The sequence below is a fragment of the Suillus plorans genome (genome assembly GCF_016647745.1).
Source record: "Suillus plorans strain S12 chromosome Unknown HD556scaffold_42, whole genome shotgun sequence".
Lineage (NCBI taxonomy): Eukaryota > Fungi > Basidiomycota > Agaricomycetes > Boletales > Suillaceae > Suillus > Suillus plorans.
In genome coordinates this window covers 204,569-227,451 of record NW_024537426.1, presented here as the reverse complement: position 1 = coordinate 227,451, position 22,883 = coordinate 204,569, and the positions used below count along the sequence as shown (strand labels likewise).

General features: G+C 49.3%; 7 protein-coding genes across 7 annotated transcripts; 3 read left to right on the top strand and 4 right to left on the bottom strand.

The window, feature by feature from the left end:
- The first annotated feature begins 443 nt into the window (after positions 1-443).
- Positions 444-1,662, top strand: HD556DRAFT_1385411 (uncharacterized protein). Its single transcript, XM_041303366.1, is given in 6 exon segments — positions 444-633; positions 644-727; positions 898-951; positions 1,014-1,403; positions 1,449-1,560; positions 1,620-1,662. The coding sequence occupies 4 exon segments, from the start codon at positions 898-900 to the stop codon at positions 1,631-1,633; spliced, it is 570 nt and encodes a 189-aa protein (XP_041158376.1). The 5' UTR covers positions 444-633; positions 644-727; the 3' UTR covers positions 1,634-1,662.
- Positions 1,663-2,277: 615 nt separating this feature from the next.
- HD556DRAFT_1309868 (uncharacterized protein) lies at positions 2,278-4,625 on the bottom strand (the record flags this gene model as incomplete). The annotated part of the gene is made up of 11 exons (XM_041300337.1): positions 2,278-2,368; positions 2,430-2,599; positions 2,648-2,842; positions 2,955-3,101; positions 3,162-3,548; positions 3,615-3,719; positions 3,787-3,965; positions 4,023-4,115; positions 4,184-4,297; positions 4,511-4,549; positions 4,601-4,625. The coding sequence occupies 11 exons, from the start codon at positions 4,623-4,625 to the stop codon at positions 2,278-2,280; spliced, it is 1,545 nt and encodes a 514-aa protein (XP_041158375.1).
- Positions 4,626-6,145: 1,520 nt separating this feature from the next.
- Positions 6,146-8,794, top strand: HD556DRAFT_1432897 (uncharacterized protein; the record flags this gene model as incomplete). The annotated part of the gene is made up of 6 exons (XM_041305172.1): positions 6,146-6,289; positions 6,344-6,634; positions 6,687-6,909; positions 6,979-7,134; positions 7,183-8,379; positions 8,439-8,794. The coding sequence occupies 6 exons, from the start codon at positions 6,146-6,148 to the stop codon at positions 8,792-8,794; spliced, it is 2,367 nt and encodes a 788-aa protein (XP_041158374.1).
- Positions 8,795-9,012: 218 nt separating this feature from the next.
- HD556DRAFT_1309866 (uncharacterized protein) lies at positions 9,013-13,920 on the bottom strand (the record flags this gene model as incomplete). Its single annotated transcript, XM_041300336.1, has 21 exons — positions 9,013-9,058; positions 9,105-9,412; positions 9,515-9,529; positions 9,585-10,531; positions 10,582-10,648; positions 10,719-10,761; positions 10,864-10,966; positions 11,012-11,043; positions 11,114-11,279; positions 11,331-11,496; positions 11,703-11,885; positions 11,909-11,964; positions 11,994-12,048; positions 12,110-12,169; positions 12,547-12,763; positions 12,812-13,010; positions 13,059-13,127; positions 13,182-13,205; positions 13,257-13,432; positions 13,479-13,608; positions 13,647-13,920. 21 exons carry the CDS (start codon positions 13,918-13,920, stop codon positions 9,013-9,015), a joined length of 3,336 nt encoding a protein of 1,111 aa, XP_041158373.1.
- A 921-nt stretch (positions 13,921-14,841) lies between these two features.
- HD556DRAFT_1445199 (uncharacterized protein) lies at positions 14,842-16,494 on the top strand (the record flags this gene model as incomplete). The annotated part of the gene is made up of 6 exons (XM_041306895.1): positions 14,842-14,899; positions 14,950-15,042; positions 15,103-15,819; positions 15,882-15,928; positions 15,989-16,401; positions 16,452-16,494. The coding sequence occupies 6 exons, from the start codon at positions 14,842-14,844 to the stop codon at positions 16,492-16,494; spliced, it is 1,371 nt and encodes a 456-aa protein (XP_041158372.1).
- A 2,838-nt stretch (positions 16,495-19,332) lies between these two features.
- On the bottom strand, positions 19,333-19,830 carry HD556DRAFT_1240499 (uncharacterized protein; the record flags this gene model as incomplete). The annotated part of the gene is made up of 1 exon (XM_041298116.1): positions 19,333-19,830. A coding segment is annotated over one exon (498 nt), but the record flags the coding sequence as incomplete, so codon positions are not given.
- A 2,359-nt stretch (positions 19,831-22,189) lies between these two features.
- Positions 22,190-22,513, bottom strand: HD556DRAFT_1213502 (uncharacterized protein; the record flags this gene model as incomplete). The annotated part of the gene is made up of 1 exon (XM_041296618.1): positions 22,190-22,513. A coding segment is annotated over one exon (324 nt), but the record flags the coding sequence as incomplete, so codon positions are not given.
- Positions 22,514-22,883: the final 370 nt, after the last annotated feature.

Here is a 22,883-nt window from a genome sequence, read left to right as displayed (position 1 = left end):
ACTGATGACTGAGCGTTACAGAATCATACTTCAGCTCTGATTATCTCAAAGAGGCGGACCAAGCGCCTCCAGACGCGCCAGAACAGACTCCCGAATACTTGGCAATGTTGACTCACACAAACACGCCTCCCCACCGCCTCGATCTCAAGGTAGATGCGATATGCGCGATACAACGAAACATGTCGGTCGAGAACGGATCAGTGCGAAACGCGCGAGTGCGCATCGCCGCGCTTCATCGCAGATTCGTCGAAGTCGAAGTCCCTCAGACCAGAGAGACGCATTGCCTGCCTCGCATCACTTTCTCTTTCAAGCCTCCACGGAGCACCTGGACAGTCAACCGCAAACAGTTTCCTCTCAGACCAGCATACACGACCACGTTCAACGGATGTTCAAGGTCTGACGTTGCAAAAAGCAGTACTAGACCTTCGCACGGACTCTTTCGCGGGCTGAAGTTGTGCCACAAGAGAGTTCAGTTTGTGAGCAATCGCATCTCGGAATTACAGCCATTCGCCGCGGCAATTTCCAGCTCCTCTCCTCGTATCCCCCAACCCCTGGCAATGTCGCGAAGCTGTATGGTAGGCTCGTGACCAGCCTGATATACACTACGCCGTTATTTGACGTGGTGACCGGCGGACTTGTCACGGGTCTAGGCATGAATATCGATATTCAATAAGTGTCCCTTTACAGCCATTTCATCTCATCTCCTCTATGACAAGTTGCTCCGTCATTCACCTGAATGTTGCCAGTTTGTCGGTAGAACTTATTGTGCACTGCATGTTACAAGACAAGTAAACAGCAGCCACGTGGATTCCAACAATAGCTCACTGTGAGAGCGGCAATATCTTGGGACCTCATAAAGTATCGTCGGTCTCATCACACTTATTATTTCTGCCCATCATGGCCGCGCCTCCCGAAGTAACGACCAAGAATCTCACTGGGAAATATGTTATGGTTCGTTGTGCTCAGGTTATGTACATCGCAGGGATAATTCTGATTATATTCCCTGGTGACAGAACAAGACATTGAGCGATGACAGCGACGATATCCTCAAGCTCCAGGGCATATCTTGGTTCAAGCGGCGTGCCATCTCGATGTTTACGTTGACGCTTGTGGTAAAGCACTATGCCGACGAGGGCGGCTCTGAGCACATAGATATCGAACAGACTCTATCTGGCGGTATCTCAGGCACGACTCAGTGTCGCACTCTCGATTGGGAGGAACGTAACATAAATGACGATGTTTTTGGTGCTTTGATAACACAATCAAAGAGAATCAAGGCTGAGGAAGTGGATGATGAATTCTTGAGGTCTGGCTGGACGGAAGATGCAGTTGAAGACGGGTTGATTTTCGGTGTAACCCGGAGTGATACATCAAAAAGTGGCATGGAATGGAAGACAGAACTGGTACGACTTTATCGTTTGGTTTTATTCGTTCCTCATGCTCTTCAGACATGGGGGTTTAAAGTATTAGACGGCGAGAGGAGATACGCTAGACATGTGAAGTTCACATCATCGGATAAGAAGGATGGTCCCATCTTCAAACATCTCTATTACGATTACGGTGAATTACCTCTCTCAGTGATCTATATATCGTATGCTCATGATTCATCTTTCTCCTAGCCGGACCCAGTTGAATATCACGGACCTCTATGAATGTACAATAAGTACTACGGCGACCATGACTCGGAAACAGATCCTTTGTAATTACCACTCACTGACAAACTTGTACTTGTAATATATAATATAGAGTTGATTCCACCAGTTTTTGTCGGATAAGATGCAGAAAGCAAGTTAAATTAGCACTCGGTGGTCATGTCAGCATGTACTCAGGAACCCTGTCTCGGCAAAGGATTATTAATATGAACCATAGTTATGAGCTTTGGTGCATCAGGAAAACCCTCCCCAGGGAAATTCCTCTAAACTATGATAGTTTCCTCTAAACTATGATAATTCTCGATAATTGTTGAGTATTATCGAGAATTATTGGCTTTAGAACGATTAGGAAGACTATTTTGTTTAGAAGGACTTTTTTACTGCCTTATTTTTAAAGGATAATTATCACGAATTAGTTGATATTAGACTCCAATATTGTGAATTTCAGAGAGTATATTTCGAATTTTGCACAGTGAATCACGCGTCGGACAGTGTTATAAGCAAAATGGACTAATATTTGATCGGAAGATATACATAATACGCAGCCAAAGACTAGGAAAGTTTACTACTGGGTGTGATCAACAAGTCTGTGATTTTTATAGGTATAGATCAGCACGAATAGGACCTAATCCTCTGCCATGCCATCCAGGTCGAGTAGCCCCAGCGCATCTCGATGCTCATCAGCGAAATGTTCGTTCCCATTCTGTTTCAAGGTCCTTTGAGTAGCAGAGTCAGTATCCGAGTCAAAACAGCACCATGCACACCAGCGAAACTTACTGTACAGCTTCGTAAATGTCAGCCATCATGCAGTGAAACTTTCCTGGTGCATCCCTCTTCAAGTCCTCGAGGAACCTGATGTGAAACACATATGTCTCGCTGAATTGATTCCCTGTAAAGTTGAACTTCCCTGGTGAACCAAGCATCTTCCAGAAAAGGGCCGCATAGACCTTGAAAACGAGTAAATACAGCACAAAGCTCAGTAGAAAGGACCATACCGCTGTCGCCACAAGTGCCAGTAATGGAATGGGTATTTCAGGACGATTGCCCTTATTGTTTGCCAGTTCGGCAAAGCGCTCAGCAAACTTGACACCAATGGACTTCGCACCGCTGAAGACTCCCTCGTATATGAGAAAGATCAGCAGCTCACCCTGGTAGGGTTTTTTCCCTATGGGCGAGGCATCGTGGTTCAACTGTTGAAGAAGAATGTCAGTTAGAGGCTCGAGATGTAGGATCAATGATGATATGTAGAAGGGAATATGACGAAGAGATATTGAGCGGAGAACAGATGACGATTGCACTTACATCAAACCTCAAGGCATATATATATGCATGCTGCTCCATAAGTTTCTTCGCCTTGACCAAGTTGTTGCCAAGATGAAAGTAGCTATCGATGTTTGCACATGCAGCCACTTTCAGGTCACGGCGCAATAACGGAATGCGTGGCTCCACCTCAAGTAATTAAATATAGTTAAAACAAATGAAAAAATTTGAGACGTGCAAAGGACTTACTAAACTAGCAAGGTGAGCAGCATACCGCGCATCAGTTTGAAGACGTTCTTTAATAGCATGGACACCACGATTCCTGGCCACTGTTAGCAAAGACTGGAGTGAGACTTGGTTTTTGTCGACAAGCTCAGGATAAGCATCGACGAAGATAATGTAGCCTTTGGCGTCGATAATCACATTCCGCACTACTCCCTGAGTCTCATTGTTTTGATCAAGTAATTTGACGTGTCCCTTCTCTGTTCGAATGAGAGAAGCGATGGTCTGAGCCGATCGGGTCCGTGTGGCAGGTTCAACATCGCTGGAGTAAGGTTCGGAGGACTCGCCACATGCAGTAGTAGTTTCATCGATGGACTCTGAAACAGCATTGTCACAATCGCGCCAGGTTGGAATCTAAAGATAGTGTCAAGTTCAGTAGTATACAGCCTGAGTGCAGTTCAATAGTATGTATGTACTCACCTCTGCAGCTTGCTTTGCATCCCGGGCGGACTGGGATTTGCCACGAGATTGAATAACTTGCTTTGACTTCAAGTTGACATTAATGTTGCTGACGAGCAAAGGGACCTTGAGTCCCCATGACAATCATTGTGTGAGTACATCTGACTCGAACATTGTACAAACTATCACTAACCTCATCTGAAAGCATCATGGCAGTGGTCTCAGGTTCCTCGCCCTCACTCTCCTCACAGTCAGCATCAGAATCATTACCGTTTGTGATGTCCTCCTCAGGCTGATCATCATCAGAGTCCAATAACGCTGAGACATCGCGCATGGCGTATGTGCGACAGAGTTTGCTAGGGCAATAATTGGCTGTCATGTGTACACGGTCACATGAGTAAGATTTCCAACTGAGACATCATGACTAACCTCGAGGCTTGTCAGGTTGCAAGTCCGCACTGCCACCATCAGATTCATCGCCGCTATCCTCCTCCAAGTCGTCTGCAAAGGTACGCTGACGCTCTATCGCGCGTACCATTACTAATGTTAGTACTGATTCCTATGTTTCATATAGACTCTTAGTGACGCACTCAGTTTGGAAGATACTAAATTCTTCACTGAGCTGTCACTGCGAGTGGTTCCAGTCCGAGTCGCGGCAGCCTCTTTCGGCACAGGTGGATCTGTTTTTGGGCACGGCACTTTACCTGATTCAAGGTGAGTATTTGGCTTATATAGTAGAAAAAAACATGGTGACCGGTGCTGATCTTAAGTTTTGCTTTGACTGGTTTGGCAACAGCTGCTGGTGGGCCCTGCGGGGATACCTCAAGACGAGTGACTTTCCTTGCTGACTTATTAGGCATCCAAACTCAAGTCGGAGGTGAGCATCAGTTTTTCTATGAAGACTCCGGCATACTTACCTGCATTTTCCATAGCCTTTTTCTTTGCATTTCGTGGCTCTATTGAAGCCCAGTGAGTCTTAAAGATGGTGAGCTGTCAGAGTCACTCACCACGAGAATTAAGAGGCGCTGACATTGTATATAGCCTGGGATTGAAAGGATGAGAAGCTAACGACTCGAGGAATGTTGGAAGGAATGTTTAAGGTCGAAAGAGCGAGGAAAAAGAGTTGAGGGCACCGTTAAAATTTTCAAGGGGCGTTGACAGCGGAGGCAGTCTATTTGGTGAGCTCAATTCAAGGGTTCAAATAAGCTGACACCAAGTTGTTACCTCAAGTTTTCGTGTATAATGTTGGTCGGGTACCTCAAGTTTTCGCGTGTAACGTTGGTCGGGTGTTGCTTTGGCACCGTTGGTCGGGTGCTGCTTTGGCACTCCCTCTATACTACTTCTAGAGTCGACTGGCACGACCTCAGGGAGTTTGCGTGCATACCCCCTCTCCTACACTTCTCTCGACTGCGGGCTGAAGAGGTCGCAGTGCAACTGCGCATTCAATGAATTGGAAATATCAACGGAGGCACTTCATTTCAAGGTGCGTTCAATTCAAACCGGGTTCAATTGAGGTGACATTTGCCTAGACCCTAGAAAGTTTTCGCGTGTAACGTTGGTCGGGCGCTGCCTTGGCACTCTCTCTATACTTCTCTCAACTGGCCCAACTTCAGGAAGTTTTCGCGTGTAGCGTTGGTCGGGTGCTGCTTTGGCACACTCTATACTTATACTTCTCTCGACTGCCTGGACAATGACCGCCTCACAGTTTCTGTGCATTGCAGTGCAACTGCCACGCGTTCAATGTATTTGAAATCTCAACGGAGGCAGTTCATTTCAAGGTGGGTTCACTTCAAACCGGGTTTAATTGAGCTGACATTTGCCTCTGACCCTAGGAAGTTTTCGCGTGTAACGTTGGTCAGGCACTGCTTCTCTATACTTCTCTCAACTGGCCCAACTTCAGGAAGTTTTCGCGTGTAGCGTTGGTTGGGTGCTGCTTTATACTTCTCTCAACTGGCCCAACTTCACTGGCAGGAAGTTTTCGCGTGTAACATTGGTCGGGCGCTGATTTACCCCCTCTACACAAGTTCTCTCGACATTCTTCCACAACTATGTCCACTCGATGCCCTGCTTGTTCCCGCGACAATTTCACTGTTACTGGTCTGAGTCAACATCTTGCCAAGAGCCGCAACCCACATTGTCGAGCACTGTACCATCAGTCGCACTCCCAAGTACCTACCAGTGAACCACAATTCGAGCCTGACGAGTCGACTTGGCCTGACTTGGATCTTGATGGAGGATATGAAGAGGACGAGCCTGAGGATGAGTTAGCCCAGTGGGCTCAGGAGCAATCTGGTGGTAGTGAGGATGAGGATGTAGACGATGAAGGGTGGAATTTCGAACCTGAATGGGAGCCTCCTGTCGCAGAGCAAGATGAGCATGATGACATGGATGCCATCGAAGATTTGGCTGATGATGATGAAGCTTTCCGAGAAGATCAATGCCGTGCTCACCAGGATATTCAAGCACGCGCACAAGGGCAGCATGGTTGTGTGGTCGTGCCCTACCCAGATCTGCATGCTGGCCAACAAATAACTAACTGTCGTGCTGTGAACATGGAGTATGGGGCGCACCTTGCCAATGCGGAGGAGAATTTGTATCACCCTTTTGCATCCAAGATGGATTGGGAGGTTGCAAGATGGGCTAAGCTTCGTGGAGTGAGTTCGACGGCATTGTCAGACCTGCTTGCAATTGAGGGGGTAAGTCGGATGCCATTAATTCTGAAAGTCTATGTAATTAACTTCGATTCTCAGGTCAGTGAACACTTGTTGCTCTCATTCAAGAATGCAAACGAGTTGAATGCCATTGTCGACCATGAGCTTCCAACGGGCCGTCCAAAGTTCAAACGCGAGCAGATCATTGTCGCTGGAGAAGCCTTTGACGTCTATTACCGTGATGTGATCGAATGTGTCAAGTCATTGTATGGTGATCCTGACTTCGCAAATTATCTTGCTTTTGCCCCTGAGCGGCATTATTCTGACGAAGACGAGACAATTCGTCTCTTCCATGATATGCACACCAGCAAATGGTGGTGGAATACGCAGGTATGAAGAACTGATTATGTCCATATGAGATATGATACTTACAATACTTTAGAAAAAACTTGACCAACACAGTCCAGGCGGCACCATTATTCCCATCATTATCTCATCCGACAAAACACAAGTAACGTTGTTTCGCAACAAGTCCGTCTATCCCGTCTATCTCACCATTGGCAACATCCCGAAGGAAATACGACACAAACCTTCGTGTGGTGCGCATATACTCCTAGCTTATTTGCCATGCACACGGCTTGAGCATATCACCAACAAAGCTTCACGTCGCTGAACTTTGGCAAACCTCTATCACGCATGCTTAAGCTGTGTTCTCGCTCCACTGAAATCTATAGGACTAGAAGGGCTTCGTATGGCTAGTGGGGATGGCGTCCTTCGCCATTGCCACCTATTATTTGCCAGCTTCATTGGTGACTACCCAGAACAACTTCTCGCTGCTGGGATCAAGTTTGGAGAGTGTCCGAAATGTGACATGGACGTTGACGAAACAGGTAGCAACACAGCTCCTTTTCACTTATGAAACCTGGGCAAGGTGCTAGATGCCCTCGCTACTCTCGGTGAAGGGAGTCTATCCTTTGTTCGCGCTTGCTCGGAAGCAGGCATCAAGCCTATTGTCCATCCTTTCTGGGAAGACCTCCCGTTCGCCAATATATTCCGTGCAATCACGCCAGACGTGTTGCACCAATTATATCAAGGCTTGATAAAGCATCTCTTAGGTTGGTTGTCGGCTGCTTGTGGAGCAGCGGAACTTGATGCTCGTTGTTGTTGTCTTCCTCCCAATCACCATATACATCTATTCCGCAAGGGCATCACCAGCTTGTCGCGTATAAGTGGAACTGAACACGCACAAATCTGCTGTTTTCTCCTCGGTATCGTGATTGGGATCCGTCTGCCCAACAATCTAAACGCAGGCCGTCTTCTACGAGCAGTGCGGGGCCTACTTGACTTCCTCTATTTAGCTCAATATCCATGCCATAGCTCCGAGACTCTACAGCTGCTGGATGACACACTCGATCTTTTCCACGACAATAAGGACATTTTCATTGAACTCGGTGTCCGTTCGAATTTCAATCTACCCAAACTTCACGCCACTCGCCACTACTCTGCCATGATTATGATGTTGGGTACGACAGATAATTATAATACTGAGTACACCGAACGACTTCACATTGATTTTGCGAAGGACGCTTACCGTGCTACGAATCACAAAGATGAATTTGTGCAGATGACACGCTGGCTCGAGCGGAAGGAGAAGATTATGCGCCATGACAAGTATGTCAACTGGCGACATGCTGGTGTTGAGGAGACCGAGCCTTACCATTCGCGCCCCCCTGATATGTCTTTTCGTCGGCTTCAAACTATGACGAAGCATCCTAGTGCAAAGGCCGTCAGTATAGACAACCTCGTCGAGGAGTATGGCGCTACCTATTTTCGTGAAGCACTCGCACGCTATATCACCCAACTCAGCCATGCCAATGATCCTATCCCCCTCCGTAGTCAAACACTGGATGCGTTAGCACGGGACATCCATTTCCCGTTCCGAACTCTTTCCGTTTTTCACAAGATTAAGTGGCTCTCGGTAGATGCTTGTGGTCACGGCGATGCAACAGCCACGTTGGACTCAGTGCATGCGAGACCACAACGGAGTTCAGATTCTGGTCTGCGGCCTCGCCGTTCGGATACGGCTCTGGTGAATATTGGTGGGAATCCAGATGTTGTTAATGGAGGTATAGAAGGTACATTTAGCCACCACTATTTGCTAAGGATAGAGTTACTCACAGTTGTCCGAATCTAGGAGTCCGTGTCGGGCAAGTACGAGTCGTTTTCTCGTTACCTTCAAAAATGTTGCCACTCCTGTTTCCGCCAACAGTTGAGGTTCCCAACCACTTGGCTTATATCGAGTGGTTCACGCCATTTCCTTCGGCTCCGGATCGACACCACGGACTTTACAAGCTCTCGCGAGCCTTGCATGGTGGTGAAAAAATAGCAAGTATCGTGCCGTTGGCAAATATTGTACGTAGCATCCATCTTATACCGAATTTTGGTGCCATGGTCCCACGAGAGTGGACGAGTGATACGGTTCTTGATAACTGTGACACATTTTGGTTGAACTCTTATATAGATAGATATAATTTTTGTATTTTCAAATGATTATTGATATCGGTAACGCCGCTGACGCAGCAAGTCCCCGACTCCCTTTCTCGCGCATTTTGTTTAATGTTTCCCGTCTCTTTTGCGTACATCTTCCAGTGTCATGTCGCGTCCATTAGTTACCATCCGAATCTCTATCTGATTGCTATCGCATTCTAGTCTCGACCTATTCAACAGCCCCACTTTTTGCGGCCAGCAAACCAAATCCGATGTGTAATCTAGATCACCCCCGTTGATCGCCAGAAACTACCCTCCCTGACAGTCCTTGTCATTGTCAGTCGATAATTACACCCTGAGACGTCGCGCTTACTGTTTCATGATACCGTTGACCCAACTCACGTCTACCTCGTTGCAGTCCATAAGCTCATCCTTTCTCCCGCGAGCATGTTTCACCACCAAAATGTTCCCTGCGACGTCGTCCGCATTCTCCGTAATACCCGCTATCATCCGAATCAATCTGTTGGGTGCAGCGAACACAGCCGGATGCTCCCGGAAGAAAGTGTAACCGAGGGCGGGGGTTCCCACAGGCATCTCCGCAATGACATTATAAGTTTTTCGAAGTCTGCCTGTAGATGAGACAAAGAGGTCAGGCCCCAACTGATTCACCCAATGTGTCACCTGCAGGTGAGAGATGTCATTGAGTTTCTTGATTCCATCCCTGAAGGGGACTGACACCACATGGGGAGTGCAGGCGCTCGTTCCGTAGACCAGTCCACGCACGGACCCTTCATAATGCTGCCATAGCTGTCAGTCAAGGCCTTCCGAATCTACCAGGGTTGACAACACCTACCGGCCTGTGCTCCTCAATCTCCGCCTCTTGCAACTGAATTCTCATCAGGTTTCCTGGCGCAGGTACGATGGGCAGGGAAGCGGTATGGGCATTGTTGTTGGGGTTGTAACAACAGAATCTGTTCTGGCAGTACAATGCCAGCCGCCACATCGTTTGTGAACGGTTGACGAGGGACTTCATGGAAAACCTGTTGTCCCATTCCATCACCAGCATATGCGCCCCCTCATCTGCCACATTTCGCCAGAGAGAGGGGCACCTCGCTCCGCAAGCCTCTTCCAGGAAGTTCGTTGACCTCTCCACGCTGAAATCGGACTTCCCGGCGCATCCTACGCTCGGCCACACAATTCCCTGCTCCTGACCCACCAACTTTGCTCTCGTCATTCGGTGGCTCACCAATGCTATTTTCTTCAGGGTCCAGTGGGGATAAAACACTGCCAGGCCCCCCGGTGTCATGATGGTCATGTCAGCTGTTGTGGGCGAGGAAGTGACGACTCTGAATAATCCGTCCGGTGTAGCCTCAGAGACTGTAATGTGCATGTTACCCTTTTGAAATCTAGCAAAACTGTGCAGGGAGTCTCCAAACGTGGGGTGAGGGGTAGCATCCATGTCCACATGCTCGTACCGTAAGTCGGACACAATGTAAGCATATAACACATCCGCTGATTCGAAAGGAGTGATCAAATTGAGGTTGTTCGGTGCTCCATCGCCTCCCATGAGCATCTTTGTCGCACAGGAACCCGTGATCAAAGTGGTGGTGATATGCAACAAATGTCGCATTTCCGCTCCATGGGCACCCACAAAGGGTCCAATGATATTGTTGAACCTTTGCCCAGCCACGGCGCTCGCCACATCCCGCATCTCGTGGCTCGCACGCATGCACGAAAGCAAGTCAGGTAGGCGATCCAGGTATTGACACATGATTTGCACCATAGCCCGGGTTCGCAAAACTGTTGCACCATACACATCAGTCGAGTACAAGGCCGCTGAATGCACTCACAACCAATTCTAGCGTCTGTCATTTCGCAGGCGATGGTCTGAAGAATGTAGATGTTGGCAAGAGAGATCTTTCCACATTTTTTCATCCACCCTTTTATTTTTTTGCCGTTGTTTCACTTCGCAGAATATTCCACCCACTAACCCGGATCTACCCCCCACACAACCTGCCACAGCTCTGAGACTAAGCCAACACGATCAAAACAATCACAGGCATCGACGTGTTCCAGGCCGTGGCCACGTTCTCGATCGATCGATCCCGGCAATTACCAGGCATTGGACGGACCAAGCCTTGGCGGCCATCAGTTTCCCCCACGAGCTGGGCAGATCAATCCAAGTCATGCCCAGTGTCCCATACAGTGCACTACCGGCACGCATTCTCTGGTTGTCTGACGACCAGCAAACAGACACTATGTGACATTTGGCCTACTGACACAACCATAAGTTGTACCCCTTCTCATTGTATCTACCCCATCACATACATCTTTTCTCACTCGTTCCCTATGCAGATTCATGCAGCGTTGTCTGTATCTGACATGCCGGTCCCGTATCTCGTAAGGAGATCCATCAGCTGGCCATGGTTTGACATGTACGGCGCATTATCGTGTTTCCTGGCTTCCGCGACCAGGTGGTTCGCCAAGTCTTCTATGTAGGCGTAGATGATCGCCACACTTATGTCGTTTGCCAACCTGCGTGCCATGTCTGCGGAAGTTCAGGATCGCATGCTGAGCAGAAAAGACATATTCAACGTACCGGCCAGCATCTGAGGCATGTCGAACAGTAGATCAGGCGCAATGAGGACTCCAGCATCATCCCTCGTCGGAAAGTGACCTCCAGTGTCGTTGATGGTGGTCGCTTTCTCCACATGAAACCTCGGCATTTCTTCGCCACGGCGTTCCACTGGTGACGATGAGCTTCTCTGCACCAAGATAGAGAGAGGATTTACCGAAAATGAACGCCCCCTCTGCATCGAACAGGTCAATGAGCTCTCGGACTGATGGTGTGATCATCTTTGCTTAGTTGCGACAGTGGTTATCTGCTGAATAGATGGGAGGTATGAACAAGTGATACGCTACAACGACTCAAAACTATTTGTCAAGCCGGTGTCCGGCACTCGGCACATACCATTTTTGCAAACCTTGTTTCTTGGACAGGAGACCCACTTGTTGCTGAGTCACTCGACGGTGTCTGACACCCACCAATTGGGTCGTCCAGCCGACAGACAATCAGCCATCGTGCTTCACGGCCGAACACATTGAACGACTCCATGCCTGAGCCACAAGCCACGAAAGAAGGGGGCATATTGTTCTGAAGGAAGGTGGAGAATATACCAAGCATGTTCCGTTAGAATATAAAACTTGCTGGATATTGCCAAATGAGTTCCAAACTACGTCAGTATGATAGATAAATACTTACTCATCGATTTTTGTAGAACACTGTTGTATGTCGTGAATTGTGAACTTCTGGATCTCTGTCAAACGAATCCGTTGGAGATATTTCACACCAAGCGCCTGTAAATCAACATTACTTACCTGTCTTCTCTTGAAGTGATCGGGGTCACTCCCAAACCTCTCGGTCGGATGAGAGCCGGTCTGTCTAAACGTCCATTTAAGAAGTCTGCAGCCGCACGCGATTCCAATGCAACTCACATCGTGCCAAGTTATATTAGTCAGCTGGCATCACAAACCACCTCGGACCCTGCCAGTGTCTGGAATTGGCTTATTGTGTCTGCCTAAACGCATACATTGAGACTCCGAGTAGGGCCGTTAGGTTTCCCCTTCCTTCCGACTTAATCTTATTGCTCGACAGCCAACCATCGGATGACATGTTTCTTCACGCGTTATTGGGTGCGAGCACAATTTATTCAGGTACCAAGATTTACAGAACATCTATCTCAGACCGCCAGACACCATCTCTTTAGTTGACACAGAACCTCGAACCTCGTCTAATGCGAAATCTTTCAACCTACCGTCTCACCACCGCTCTTCTGTGCCTTCTTGGACGGCGACGCTTGACCCGCGTGACCGTCAGCCTTGCGTTTCCCTTTGCCTTCAGCGATCTGTGCAGGCATTTTCGCGATGACGGATTCTCCCCCATTTCCCAATGGCAGCAGCTTCAGGGACTTCAGGGAGGTCTGGTAGATCCTACTACCTGTTGGCCTTTTTGCATCTGGTGCGAAGGTCCACCTGTACCACAGTGAGTGCTCGATCATTCGTGGGTCAACATGTACTCACAACCGCATCACGACCTTGACTGCAACTGGCAGGCCGGCCGTCAGTTTCTCGCTGTACTCCGCAGGGTGAATGAGCACGCCTTCGGCGTCGCGGACATTGGGGACTGCTACGGGAATTTCCTGGAGGTTGAAGAGCTCCATTACCGTGTTGTAATGCCCCTGTGGGTCTGGCAAGTGCTTCATCTTCCAGTCCTCTACTCCTGGAGGTAAGTCAGCATCGATCTTGGCACATGCACCAACAGACTCACCGCGTTCTGCTACTTCTGGGACGGAAGACCCAGAGCTTTTCTTGGGACCAAACTTCTCTTTCAAGACATCTGCACCCACAGACACTGTCAGTCATTGGTGGAACCACGAAGGCGAAGTCTTACCGCCTGTGAACGTCAAGTCCGTGTCTGCAAATCAGTGTATGAGCATGATTCCGTCCTTCTCTCATTTACACTCACTCTCGAAGTCCTCCAGGCTGAACTCGGGAATGACCTCCCGCTTCATTTCGCCGGCCTCTGGAAACAAGGGGTCGCTGTGCACCACGAAGTGCAAGGGATCCGCACTGGAGGTGCCGGCGTTACGGAGGAATTGGATCACCTCTCGATTATCTGCCGATATCCATGAGTCTGTGGTGCTGTTGACCTTATTGAGATGCCCACCTTTACCCCTGATGCTCTCACATTTGCTGATCAGCAGCATCAAAGTGTTTGCCGCCTTCCTGCTGCATACCACAGCTTCTGCTGGATAACCGTCGTCCAAAGTCCTGAGCTGGAACTGCGCCTTCACAGTGCGCACATCCTTCAGTACCGGCTGGAGCGCATGTCAGTAGGCCGAGAAACTGTACAAACAAGCACGTGCCTGCTTCAAGGTCGGAAGAGAGAAGTATGGATCGATGCGTGAGTGCTTTCCCATTGGTTCGATCATGGCAGGGAAGATCAAGCTGAAAGGTTCCCCTTTGGTATCATACCATTGTTCACTGCGGATCTTTGGGTCCCAGAACCGAGGGTTGTTAGTCCCCGCTATAGAGGACAAGCGTGCGGTGCTCGCCGCGTTTGGCGCAGTCGTCGTGGCTGTGAGAGCCTCGAGCAAGGTGGAGTCAAGTGATTTGTTGGCTGCAGACATGGCTGGAATGGCTTTGTACACGAGACGGAGATAGATTGGGGTGAATGGGTCCTGGTCAATTTTGCGTTGTAGCCTCTTCCTTTATTCGACCTTCAAAACTCAATTTTTTTTTTTGGGTCGATGGGCTGACATGCCATGTTTACGTGCTTGCAATTCGATCTGTCCCATCTCAGTCGAGCAAGATCCTTTCTTTCATGATCGTGTCTTTTCAGGCTGGTGTGATCGGTGCACACCGGTCGGTCGATCACCTGCTCCTCACCCTATTTTTCTTTTCCATCCCGACTGTCAGACCTTTTTTTTGTCCCACAAGGTTTTTTGGACGTGGGTGATCACGCCCAGTGACCGGGTACGTCAACGTTGGAATGTCCCTGTGAACTTCACCCCACCTACCAAATAGATCACCATGATGCTTCGCATATGAATGTTGGCTGGGCAATGTTGCCACTGGACGTCCATGAATGTGTCTGTTTGTCACTGTTAGAAACCGAAGATGGGTGTGGCGACACCCCATTTAATTAACCTATCTTCAATCCAAGTCATTTTGCCGATCGATCACACACCTCAACTGGGCTCGTCGATACATTGCCTGACCGCATGTGATTCAAGGCAAGCTGAAACTACCCAGTCACAAGTAAGCATGTTCCGTCCGAATGTCCCCCGATCATTGCTAAAACATCGATCTTGGAAAGAAAGCCCACATGAATCGATCATTGTCCACGATGGAGATGGGCCAAGACTGTCCGGGACGTCGTCGCCCGCCGACGAACATTACTTACATGTGATAAGGGACACAGTCACTGCGATTTGACCCCGTCAGTCGTGTTTGGCTGTTCGTTGCGACCTGCCTCTACCGCCATCAAGCCTACAGCAAACTACACCCCACCAAGAATCTTGCAAGGCCATCAAGTCCCGGTCATATCGATGAATCCATTCCATGCCATCTCCCCTGCCATGCAAGGAGGACACCCCCACACCAAAAGTATGTAGGCCGGTCATTAGACAAGTCCAACTGTCTGATCAGTCACCTAGCCCTCTTGGCTCGCAAGGATATATGGATGCTGATTTTGGAGACCCTCAGGCTCCCAGACCTACTCACAGTAGCTCGAACGTGTCGTACCATGTGTCAGTTTGTCGACGGCGTCACCCGCAGGCGACTGATGTGTATAATTCACCCATGGACAGGCTTTCACGCACTGTCTTTCCTCGCCGCCTGCGAAATGACAAACTGTCTGATGACCGGCTCTTGTTCTCGCGCGATGTTGACAGGTGACACTGCCCATCCATGCCGAGACCTGAATCTCGTCTGTGCGCAAGATGGCTTCGAGATCATGCACACCTTCCTCGTGGAATCTTTCCAATTTGTGCAAATCTCTGACCAACGGCATCCAGCCCTGCGGTATGCCGTTGGCGAATGCCGTCAATATGCTAAGGGAGAGAGTCTCATCACCATGTCCACGCCTAAGCCAGGCATGCATGTTTTACACGTCATCCTCAGTGCTCCTTCCACAGCAGATATGGTATTCATGAATGGAGGGGGACTTGCATGCTTTTACTCTCGATGGTGCAAAGAAGGACTCTCTGTTGTGACGCACACAGGACGTCAATCACTGTGGAGCAGGCAGATAGGCTGTGCCGGCAATTCCAACCATGGTCTGCGACTTCACCAAGACACCGATTTTCTCCGTCGACCATGTGGCAAGCTGTGTCCCACCCTCTGGCACCATGTTGAGTCCAGTCCTCACCTTCTTGCTCTAGATTGGTCGCCACATTCTTCCATCAAAAATGTATCAAACGACGCGGACGTCGAATGGCGCTTAAACTCGTATTGCCTCAATTCAGCGTGCCCGCATAACCTCACAGTCATGGCTGCGAATTACGAGTGTGCCGGATCCCAAACAGGTATGTCGGTCTGACGCAGACTCCTGCCTGTTCCACCACGACAAACCAACCCTTCTTCCCAGATTTAGACGTCAGACACGTTTCAACTCAACTAGCATGCCGCCAGCCTGTGAGTCCTTCCCTGTCCGCCGTTGTCTCCTGAGGATAAAATATTTGGTCTTCCACCTAGACCTACCTTCACGTCTTTCAAGGTATTTTTTATGGCGCGAGAAGCACCCAACCATTTCTCGTTCCTGTACCGGTGCGAGACGGTGCGCCGACCTGCCCCAGTCTTGATGATTTAGATGTCAACTATTGGGTGAAGCAGTATAGTCTTGGCGTGTATACGACCGCACGCAGATGCCTGCAATGTACCTTTGATCATGTGCCACACATACCTGGTGTGTTAGACGGACTCTACACACTTTTCTTCGAACGACCAGCGGCTGCTACGCAAAGGAACCGTTTGATCAGGAAGATGGCGAGGCTGAATGGCTGCACGGAAGTCATCAAAGGCAGTCTCTTGGTGATGAAAGAGGGACCTCGTGGCCTCATGGATTTGATGCATAATGACATCGATCATGCCAACCTTCTCATCAACAGGTCAGTTCAACACGTCTCAGTCCAGTAGCTCATGCTGAATACGCAGCTAGCCTCTTGTACTACTCATGCCTCCCCAGAGCTACCACACCATGACCACTGTGGAGGAGGCATCCTTTTTTTAATTGCCATCATAGTGTGTAATTGAGTGTGTCTGGCCACAGCATGTGATTTGTGACCATCCTTGCCTTTTCTGCCAGTGAGTTGGTCATGATGGCGCGAATGAACGATGTGGACACTATCATGAGAAATATCTTGTGATTCACGACATCAAGTGGTAAGGTCCGAAAAGAATGCACACCCCACGCGTGGACATATGCAAGTACACTACTTCCTGAGTACGACACTCGCTGTCACATTGGACGGCCTGGAGCTAACACTGGACCTCACTCCTTACACCTGATCTCTCTCCAATGAACGGCCACATTCCCCACAACAAAGTTGTCTAGCCTCTGCCGCCAGAATTGCTGCCAGCCCCTCACTTTCCGTGCACACAGTTTGCACAGACCTGTCATGAGCGATAGATCGCACAGTCCCTGATCGTGTCAGTCTGAAGCAAGATATGCAAGCCATTGTACATACTTCTAAAGATATTCGGGTCGAATCGCACATGCTCTGTGATGACCAACATGCTGAGTACGGGGTCTGGAGTGCCAGGTAGACTCGCAGACTCTCTTATTGTGCCACACGCCACAACATGAAAGTTCGGGGGCCTGCGTTTGATTCGTTCGACTGCGATTGATTCAGCGTGTGCATTCGATTCCACGCGAACAACGACCTACCAAAGATGATCGCCCCCTCTCCATCAAACATATCCAACATTTCCATCAGAGCTACAGCCATTGCGAGAGCCTGTCTGTGCTGTTTGGACGGTGGATGAAAATGGGAAACTACTGGCGGCCTTTATGGCGATGCCTCGATATAAGCAGGCATATTGGAAGTGAGACCAAACATAGTCATGCTCATGCACAAAAGGCAACAATGATCGCCCAGGCTACTCTGGACCATGATTCCCATGCATCTCGCGAAGGCCACACCTAACATGGCAAGAGACAGGGATGGGATTGATTAGAATTCGCAATACCAGCAGATGACATATCAGACTTACGTGATCTATTGAGGGGTACGAAGATGTCCGCCGAATAGAGTGGGTGACCTGCAGTCATTGCTGAGCACGCTCGGGATTAACTGGTGCTGAAATAGAAGGCCTGTGTACAGGTTCTGTGATTGACCCGGGTCCGGACATCGGCACAGTAATATTTGGCAGATAAGCCATAGTCGTTTCGCAGTGGCTCTGCAAGTTCCTCACACTCCGAATTTGAGAAGCCGTACACAATGCCAGTATGGGTAGCATGCTGTGACTTGATGAAACCAGTGTTCGCTTGAACCACCTCCTTTTTTGTGGACGGTTTAGGCTGTACTGCACCATAGTACAGGTTGGGGCGGTTGAGAGACTGCATCAGGCATAAGCGGTCGCGTAAACCTAAGCATGCCTGGAGGTGGCTGGGTTGGAATGAGCGCAGAGTGGATCCCTCAAGAAGGGGAGTGTAGAAGGTGTAGGCAGTATGGGTAGCATGCTGTGACTTGATGAAACCAGTCATGGCTTGAACCACCTTCTTTTTTGTGGACGGTTTAGGCTGTACTGCGGCATAGCACAGGTTGGGGCGGTTGAAAGACTGCATCAGGTATAAGGGGTCGCGTAAACCTGACCATGCCTGGAGTACTGAGAAAAGTTTATCTCAGTGAGCATTGGGTTTTCAGATCAGACTCACATAAGCCTGGCCGATGTTAGTGTAACATGTAAATGAGCAGGTGAGCAGCGCGGCCTTGCAGGGTCTTCAACGTTTTGTAGTCGAATGTGGACGATGATGTCCGATGCTCAGTCGCAGCAAGGTCGAAAGAAGGCTTTCCAACGTTTACTCGGCCGTCGTATTGCCACACCACCCGTTCGGGATCTAGCATGCGAGCCAAGAAAGTTGGAGACCCCAAGAGAGATGGCAGTGAGTCGACGACGACCTCGAATGTGATCAATGGCGGAGGATCGTCGAAGAATACGCGGAGTTCCGTGCCTCCTCCACACTCTTTACAAGGAGGGAATGCATGAGCGCCACTGGATACAATTTTCTGGCCTTCGAGGGAAATGTTGACCCATGCCTGGGTAGACACCGACGAGGCCTTCGGGTTGCCCACCAGGGAGTCTCTGATGAGAGCCTCCCATGCGTTGTGGTCGCAAATGGTAGGCAACGCCTGAGTGGCACCGAGTACAGTTGTCGGGTCGTGCAGCGAACCGGATGCAATACACTGTATCTGTGCATGGCCCCGGCATGCACTCTCACCTGTCATAAGTTCCAGCATGTGAGACGCCGAGGCTCCAACCTGTCCGTGAGTTGGAAAGTGAGCTGGGCTCAAGACACCCAAACATTTACGGAAGTGATCGCGTGCTTCATTGAATTCTTGGGAGGATGAGAGTTGATCCCTTGAACCACAGAGATGATCGAACTGTCTGGCCAAGTCTGCATTAAGAGAGCCAAGAGATATCCAACTCCTTCGCCACTGAATCACAGATGAGCGATAGATGTACAACAATACCATGAACACGGTGTCATAAGCGCATGACCAATCACTTTCGGACCACGTGCAACCAGCTGTGGCTTCAGTACTTGGGGCGGGTACTTCATACATGCTGGGTGTTTCTGTCAGAGGTGTGGCCGATGCTCTTGAAGGCCCATCCCAGTGAATCTTACGCACTTTGGTCGGTCGGCTCATGATTCCTGAAATCTCACTGGCAGCGCAGCGCTTCCGCTGTGTCGAGGCACCTGGACCATGGAGAAACTTAGCACGGAGTTTTTTGGTAGGGAACTCATGCTCTGATTCTGGATCCGTAACATTCACCAAGACACCATTCGAGAATCCGTGTCGAATGTAGGTGTTGTGTTCTAAATCACCCAAGCGCTTCATTTCCTGCAATAAATCATATGGCAGTGGCCTGTTCAACTGGTCAATCGTAACAGCCTGCGTGATGCACAGACCTTCTCTAGATCGTGCTCGGGATGCAGCGACATATGCACCAAAACCCCCTTCATGTAAGTCTACAATCACACTCGGTAGGGTCTTGCCTTGAGCCGAATGACCAGTGACCGCAAATGATGGCTGGATAGGCAACTGACTACAGGTGACCCTGACCTTGGTTGATGGATCAAAAGAGCCGGGGGGCAAAGTCGTGAACGCCCACGAGATTGGGGTGACAGGGAAAACGCCTGCGGGCAGACCTGGGATTGCGACCCGGCTTGTGGGAAATTCTACAAGCGCACAAGTGCAGTAAGTGAAACCGGAGTCGCAGATGGTGGTGTAGATGCGCTGGACGATCCCCTGTGTGCCATTGGCAACTCCTAGATCCGTGCACAAATTTCTCGAGCGTAGGATGACTGGCATGCCAACATAAAGGGGAATGCAGGCAGGGAGAGAGCCAGAAGACGTTAAAGCTGTGACATCCAATTGGAGTAAATGCTCCCGCAGCTGCCTGTTCATCTTATCCGATGTTCTTGCCAGCTTGTCATTCGCTGTGCAAAGTACCAACTGCTGCGGCTGACTCTCGTTGTTTGCTCGTGCTTTCAGTGAGTTGAGTTCTTCCCGGATTGCATTTGTGCTGACAATGGCTGCGGCACCCAGATACGCAGGACTGCTCAGGTCTATTCCATGTGGCTCATTGTTCGATCTGATGAGACGGGAGTTAAACATGTCAACATCCTGGTAAGTGCATTCGCGCATGCGCAGACGTTGAACTGCCTCACTGAACTCAGGATCTCCCTTCATGCGTTGCTGTTCGGTCAAAGTCACAACGGTGTTCACAGTCTTCCAAGCCAAGCGGCCGAGGTGTTTCAAAATCTCCTGTTCTGTCTGAGGCCCGTAGGTTGAAATGGGCGAGAACAATGGTGTGCCTCCAACAGGCGGATATTGGTAGAAGTCCCCCGAGCTGATGAACGCCGCACCTCCAAAATATTCGTCAGGCTTTTCTTTAGCATATCTCAGAGCATGGTCTAAGTCACAAATCAGCTGGAGGCTGAACATGGAGGATTCGTCGACGAACACGATTTCGACGTGTTTCCACTCATTTCGCAAGCGAGTTCTGTCACGCACGCTTACAAGGACTGTATAGTCTTCGGAACTGTTCCCCACATCTCGGTTTGGTTTGCCGTGACGGGCAGATTTGATCTTGATACCCAAGCCTTGGTGAATTGTCATACCGTCGATTAGTGACGCTGCAGAACCCGTTGGGGCCAAAAAAACGGATCAGGTGAGCGCATCCATACCAAGACATGAAGCTCTTGACAGCATTGACAACATATGTCTTACCAGTGCCTCCCGGGCCTGTCATGATCATTGACAATGGCGGGGTGTCCAATTTCAAAATGTGTTTGTTGACAAACCAATTACAGATCAGTCGAAAACATATGGTCTGTTTCTCATTGAGGCCGAATTGTTTTTCCAAGTGCTTCATCCACTTGGCAGGGTCCTCAGACATCGAGCGTGCGATGTTGTCCTGAACGTCGGACTCTGTAGGGGCACAGGACTGTGGGCCGACGGACAGATGAGGTACCGTGGTCACTTGATCTCCGGCCTCGTGCTCAACCTCTGTTAATGAGACAGCACTCTGCTCTTCGGGATTCAAGGCATTCTGCCGAGTCTGGGCCACGAACTTGGCCTGGGTTTGTATGGCCTTCTTCCAAACTTTCAAAGTGAGCTTGTCAACTTCGTCAGGCATACTCACTGACTCGCTGTTAGTATCACCAGGTCCAGATTGAATGATGGTCTCCGGCTGCATCCAACCTGCCATACGCAGCAATGCGATCGTGTGTTCCAACCGCAGTTCACGAACCGGTCTTTTCTGATTTGACGTGACCTCGACGGCATCACATTCATCTGATGTGTCTGTTCCAGCGAGGCCTCTCGATAACAGTGTCGACGTGAGTTGCCTGCTCTTTGCTGCGATTGCTGCACGCCTGTGTAGTCGTTCGGCATCACGTTCATCTTCACACTCGTGCACTGCTTCCCAATTGTTCATGACCCGGGTGGCAAACTCATCAAACTTCTGACCTCCATAAGTCTCCAGCAATGTCTGGCCCGGCGTTATCAATGGACGAGAACAGCTAAAGGGCTTGAAATGGGATAGAGTGAATAGGGCCCACTCAAGCTCAGACTTCTTCCGCGGCACGTTCATTCCAACAACACGAGGCACGAGTGCACGACGACCCTCCCCTCGTTCGCAATTCATGTGTTCCAGAAGGACATGTGTGAGATATAGATCATGCCCAGGCTTCAGATTGTGTCTGCGCAAGACGCCCAACCGTGTGTCAGCCGTATTCTTCATCTTCTCACTCTTACTTTTGCATTCGAGACGGACAAAGCGGCAGAAGTCATAGAAGGACATTGCATCAAGTGAATCGCTTCTGAACCAGTAGTGGTGAATTTGATTCATGGCGATGATGCGACCTGATTTGTCAGTGTGGACACGCAAGGAAAGTTGCTCCGTATCCTCTGCGTCCTCAATCTCAGCTGAACTCAGTTTCAGCATGAATTCCTCCTTCACAAAGGACAGCAAGAGACCGGAAAGCATGGGCATTGTCTGGTGGGATGGAATGTCGTCTCCGAGTCCACGAATATACCGAGCGGCTTGCTGCGCATGAATCTGCTGTTGCCGTACAAATTGGGATAGACACTTGTGCAGCAATTTTTTTGCACAGGTGAGATCGGATTCAGTCGGCAAAACGGATACTTGGGACACAGCTCTGGACATCAAAGACAGCAATTCGTGCATCTTCAAGTCCATCTTGGTGATGTAATCAGTGATATAAAACATAGCAGCTTTCGCAGCTTTGCCGGACAATATAGACTTGAGATCGTGATTATGTCTGCAGAAAACGAGGATGTAAGGGTTAAAGTAGTTGATGGTACTGTCCCTACACATGAGAACCACGGACTTACACTCCGGATCGAAATAGGATGCTTCGACGACTTCATGAGGGAACAGAAAACGGCACTGTTCGTCGTTGCCGTATTTGTGACAAACTCGACAACATCGATGACGTTGTAAGACCTCACCACAAAACTTGATTTCGGTGTCTTAATAACCGAGGGTCTTATATAAAGCGTGTAAGAATGTAATGACACCACAATTACACTCACTTGGATAAGACTTCTTGCCAGTCCTCGATTAACACGGTCTACGACTTTTCTTCTTTCGTGGTAGATAATGTGTGAGTTCTTGGGAGGCTCGCTAAACCAATCAGGTGATCAACTTAGCCAGAGCTTTTTATGTGTACCTCCAATTACTTTGTCTAGGATTTGCTACCTAGATTCAGAACTGTGGTCTGAAGTACAAATAGCTTTGCCTAGATTGCACGTTCTAGGCACTGAAATGAACTGGGTAGATTTGACCAAGGCACAAGTTGATCAAATAGGCACGAAGAGGAGTAGAGACAAAGGGG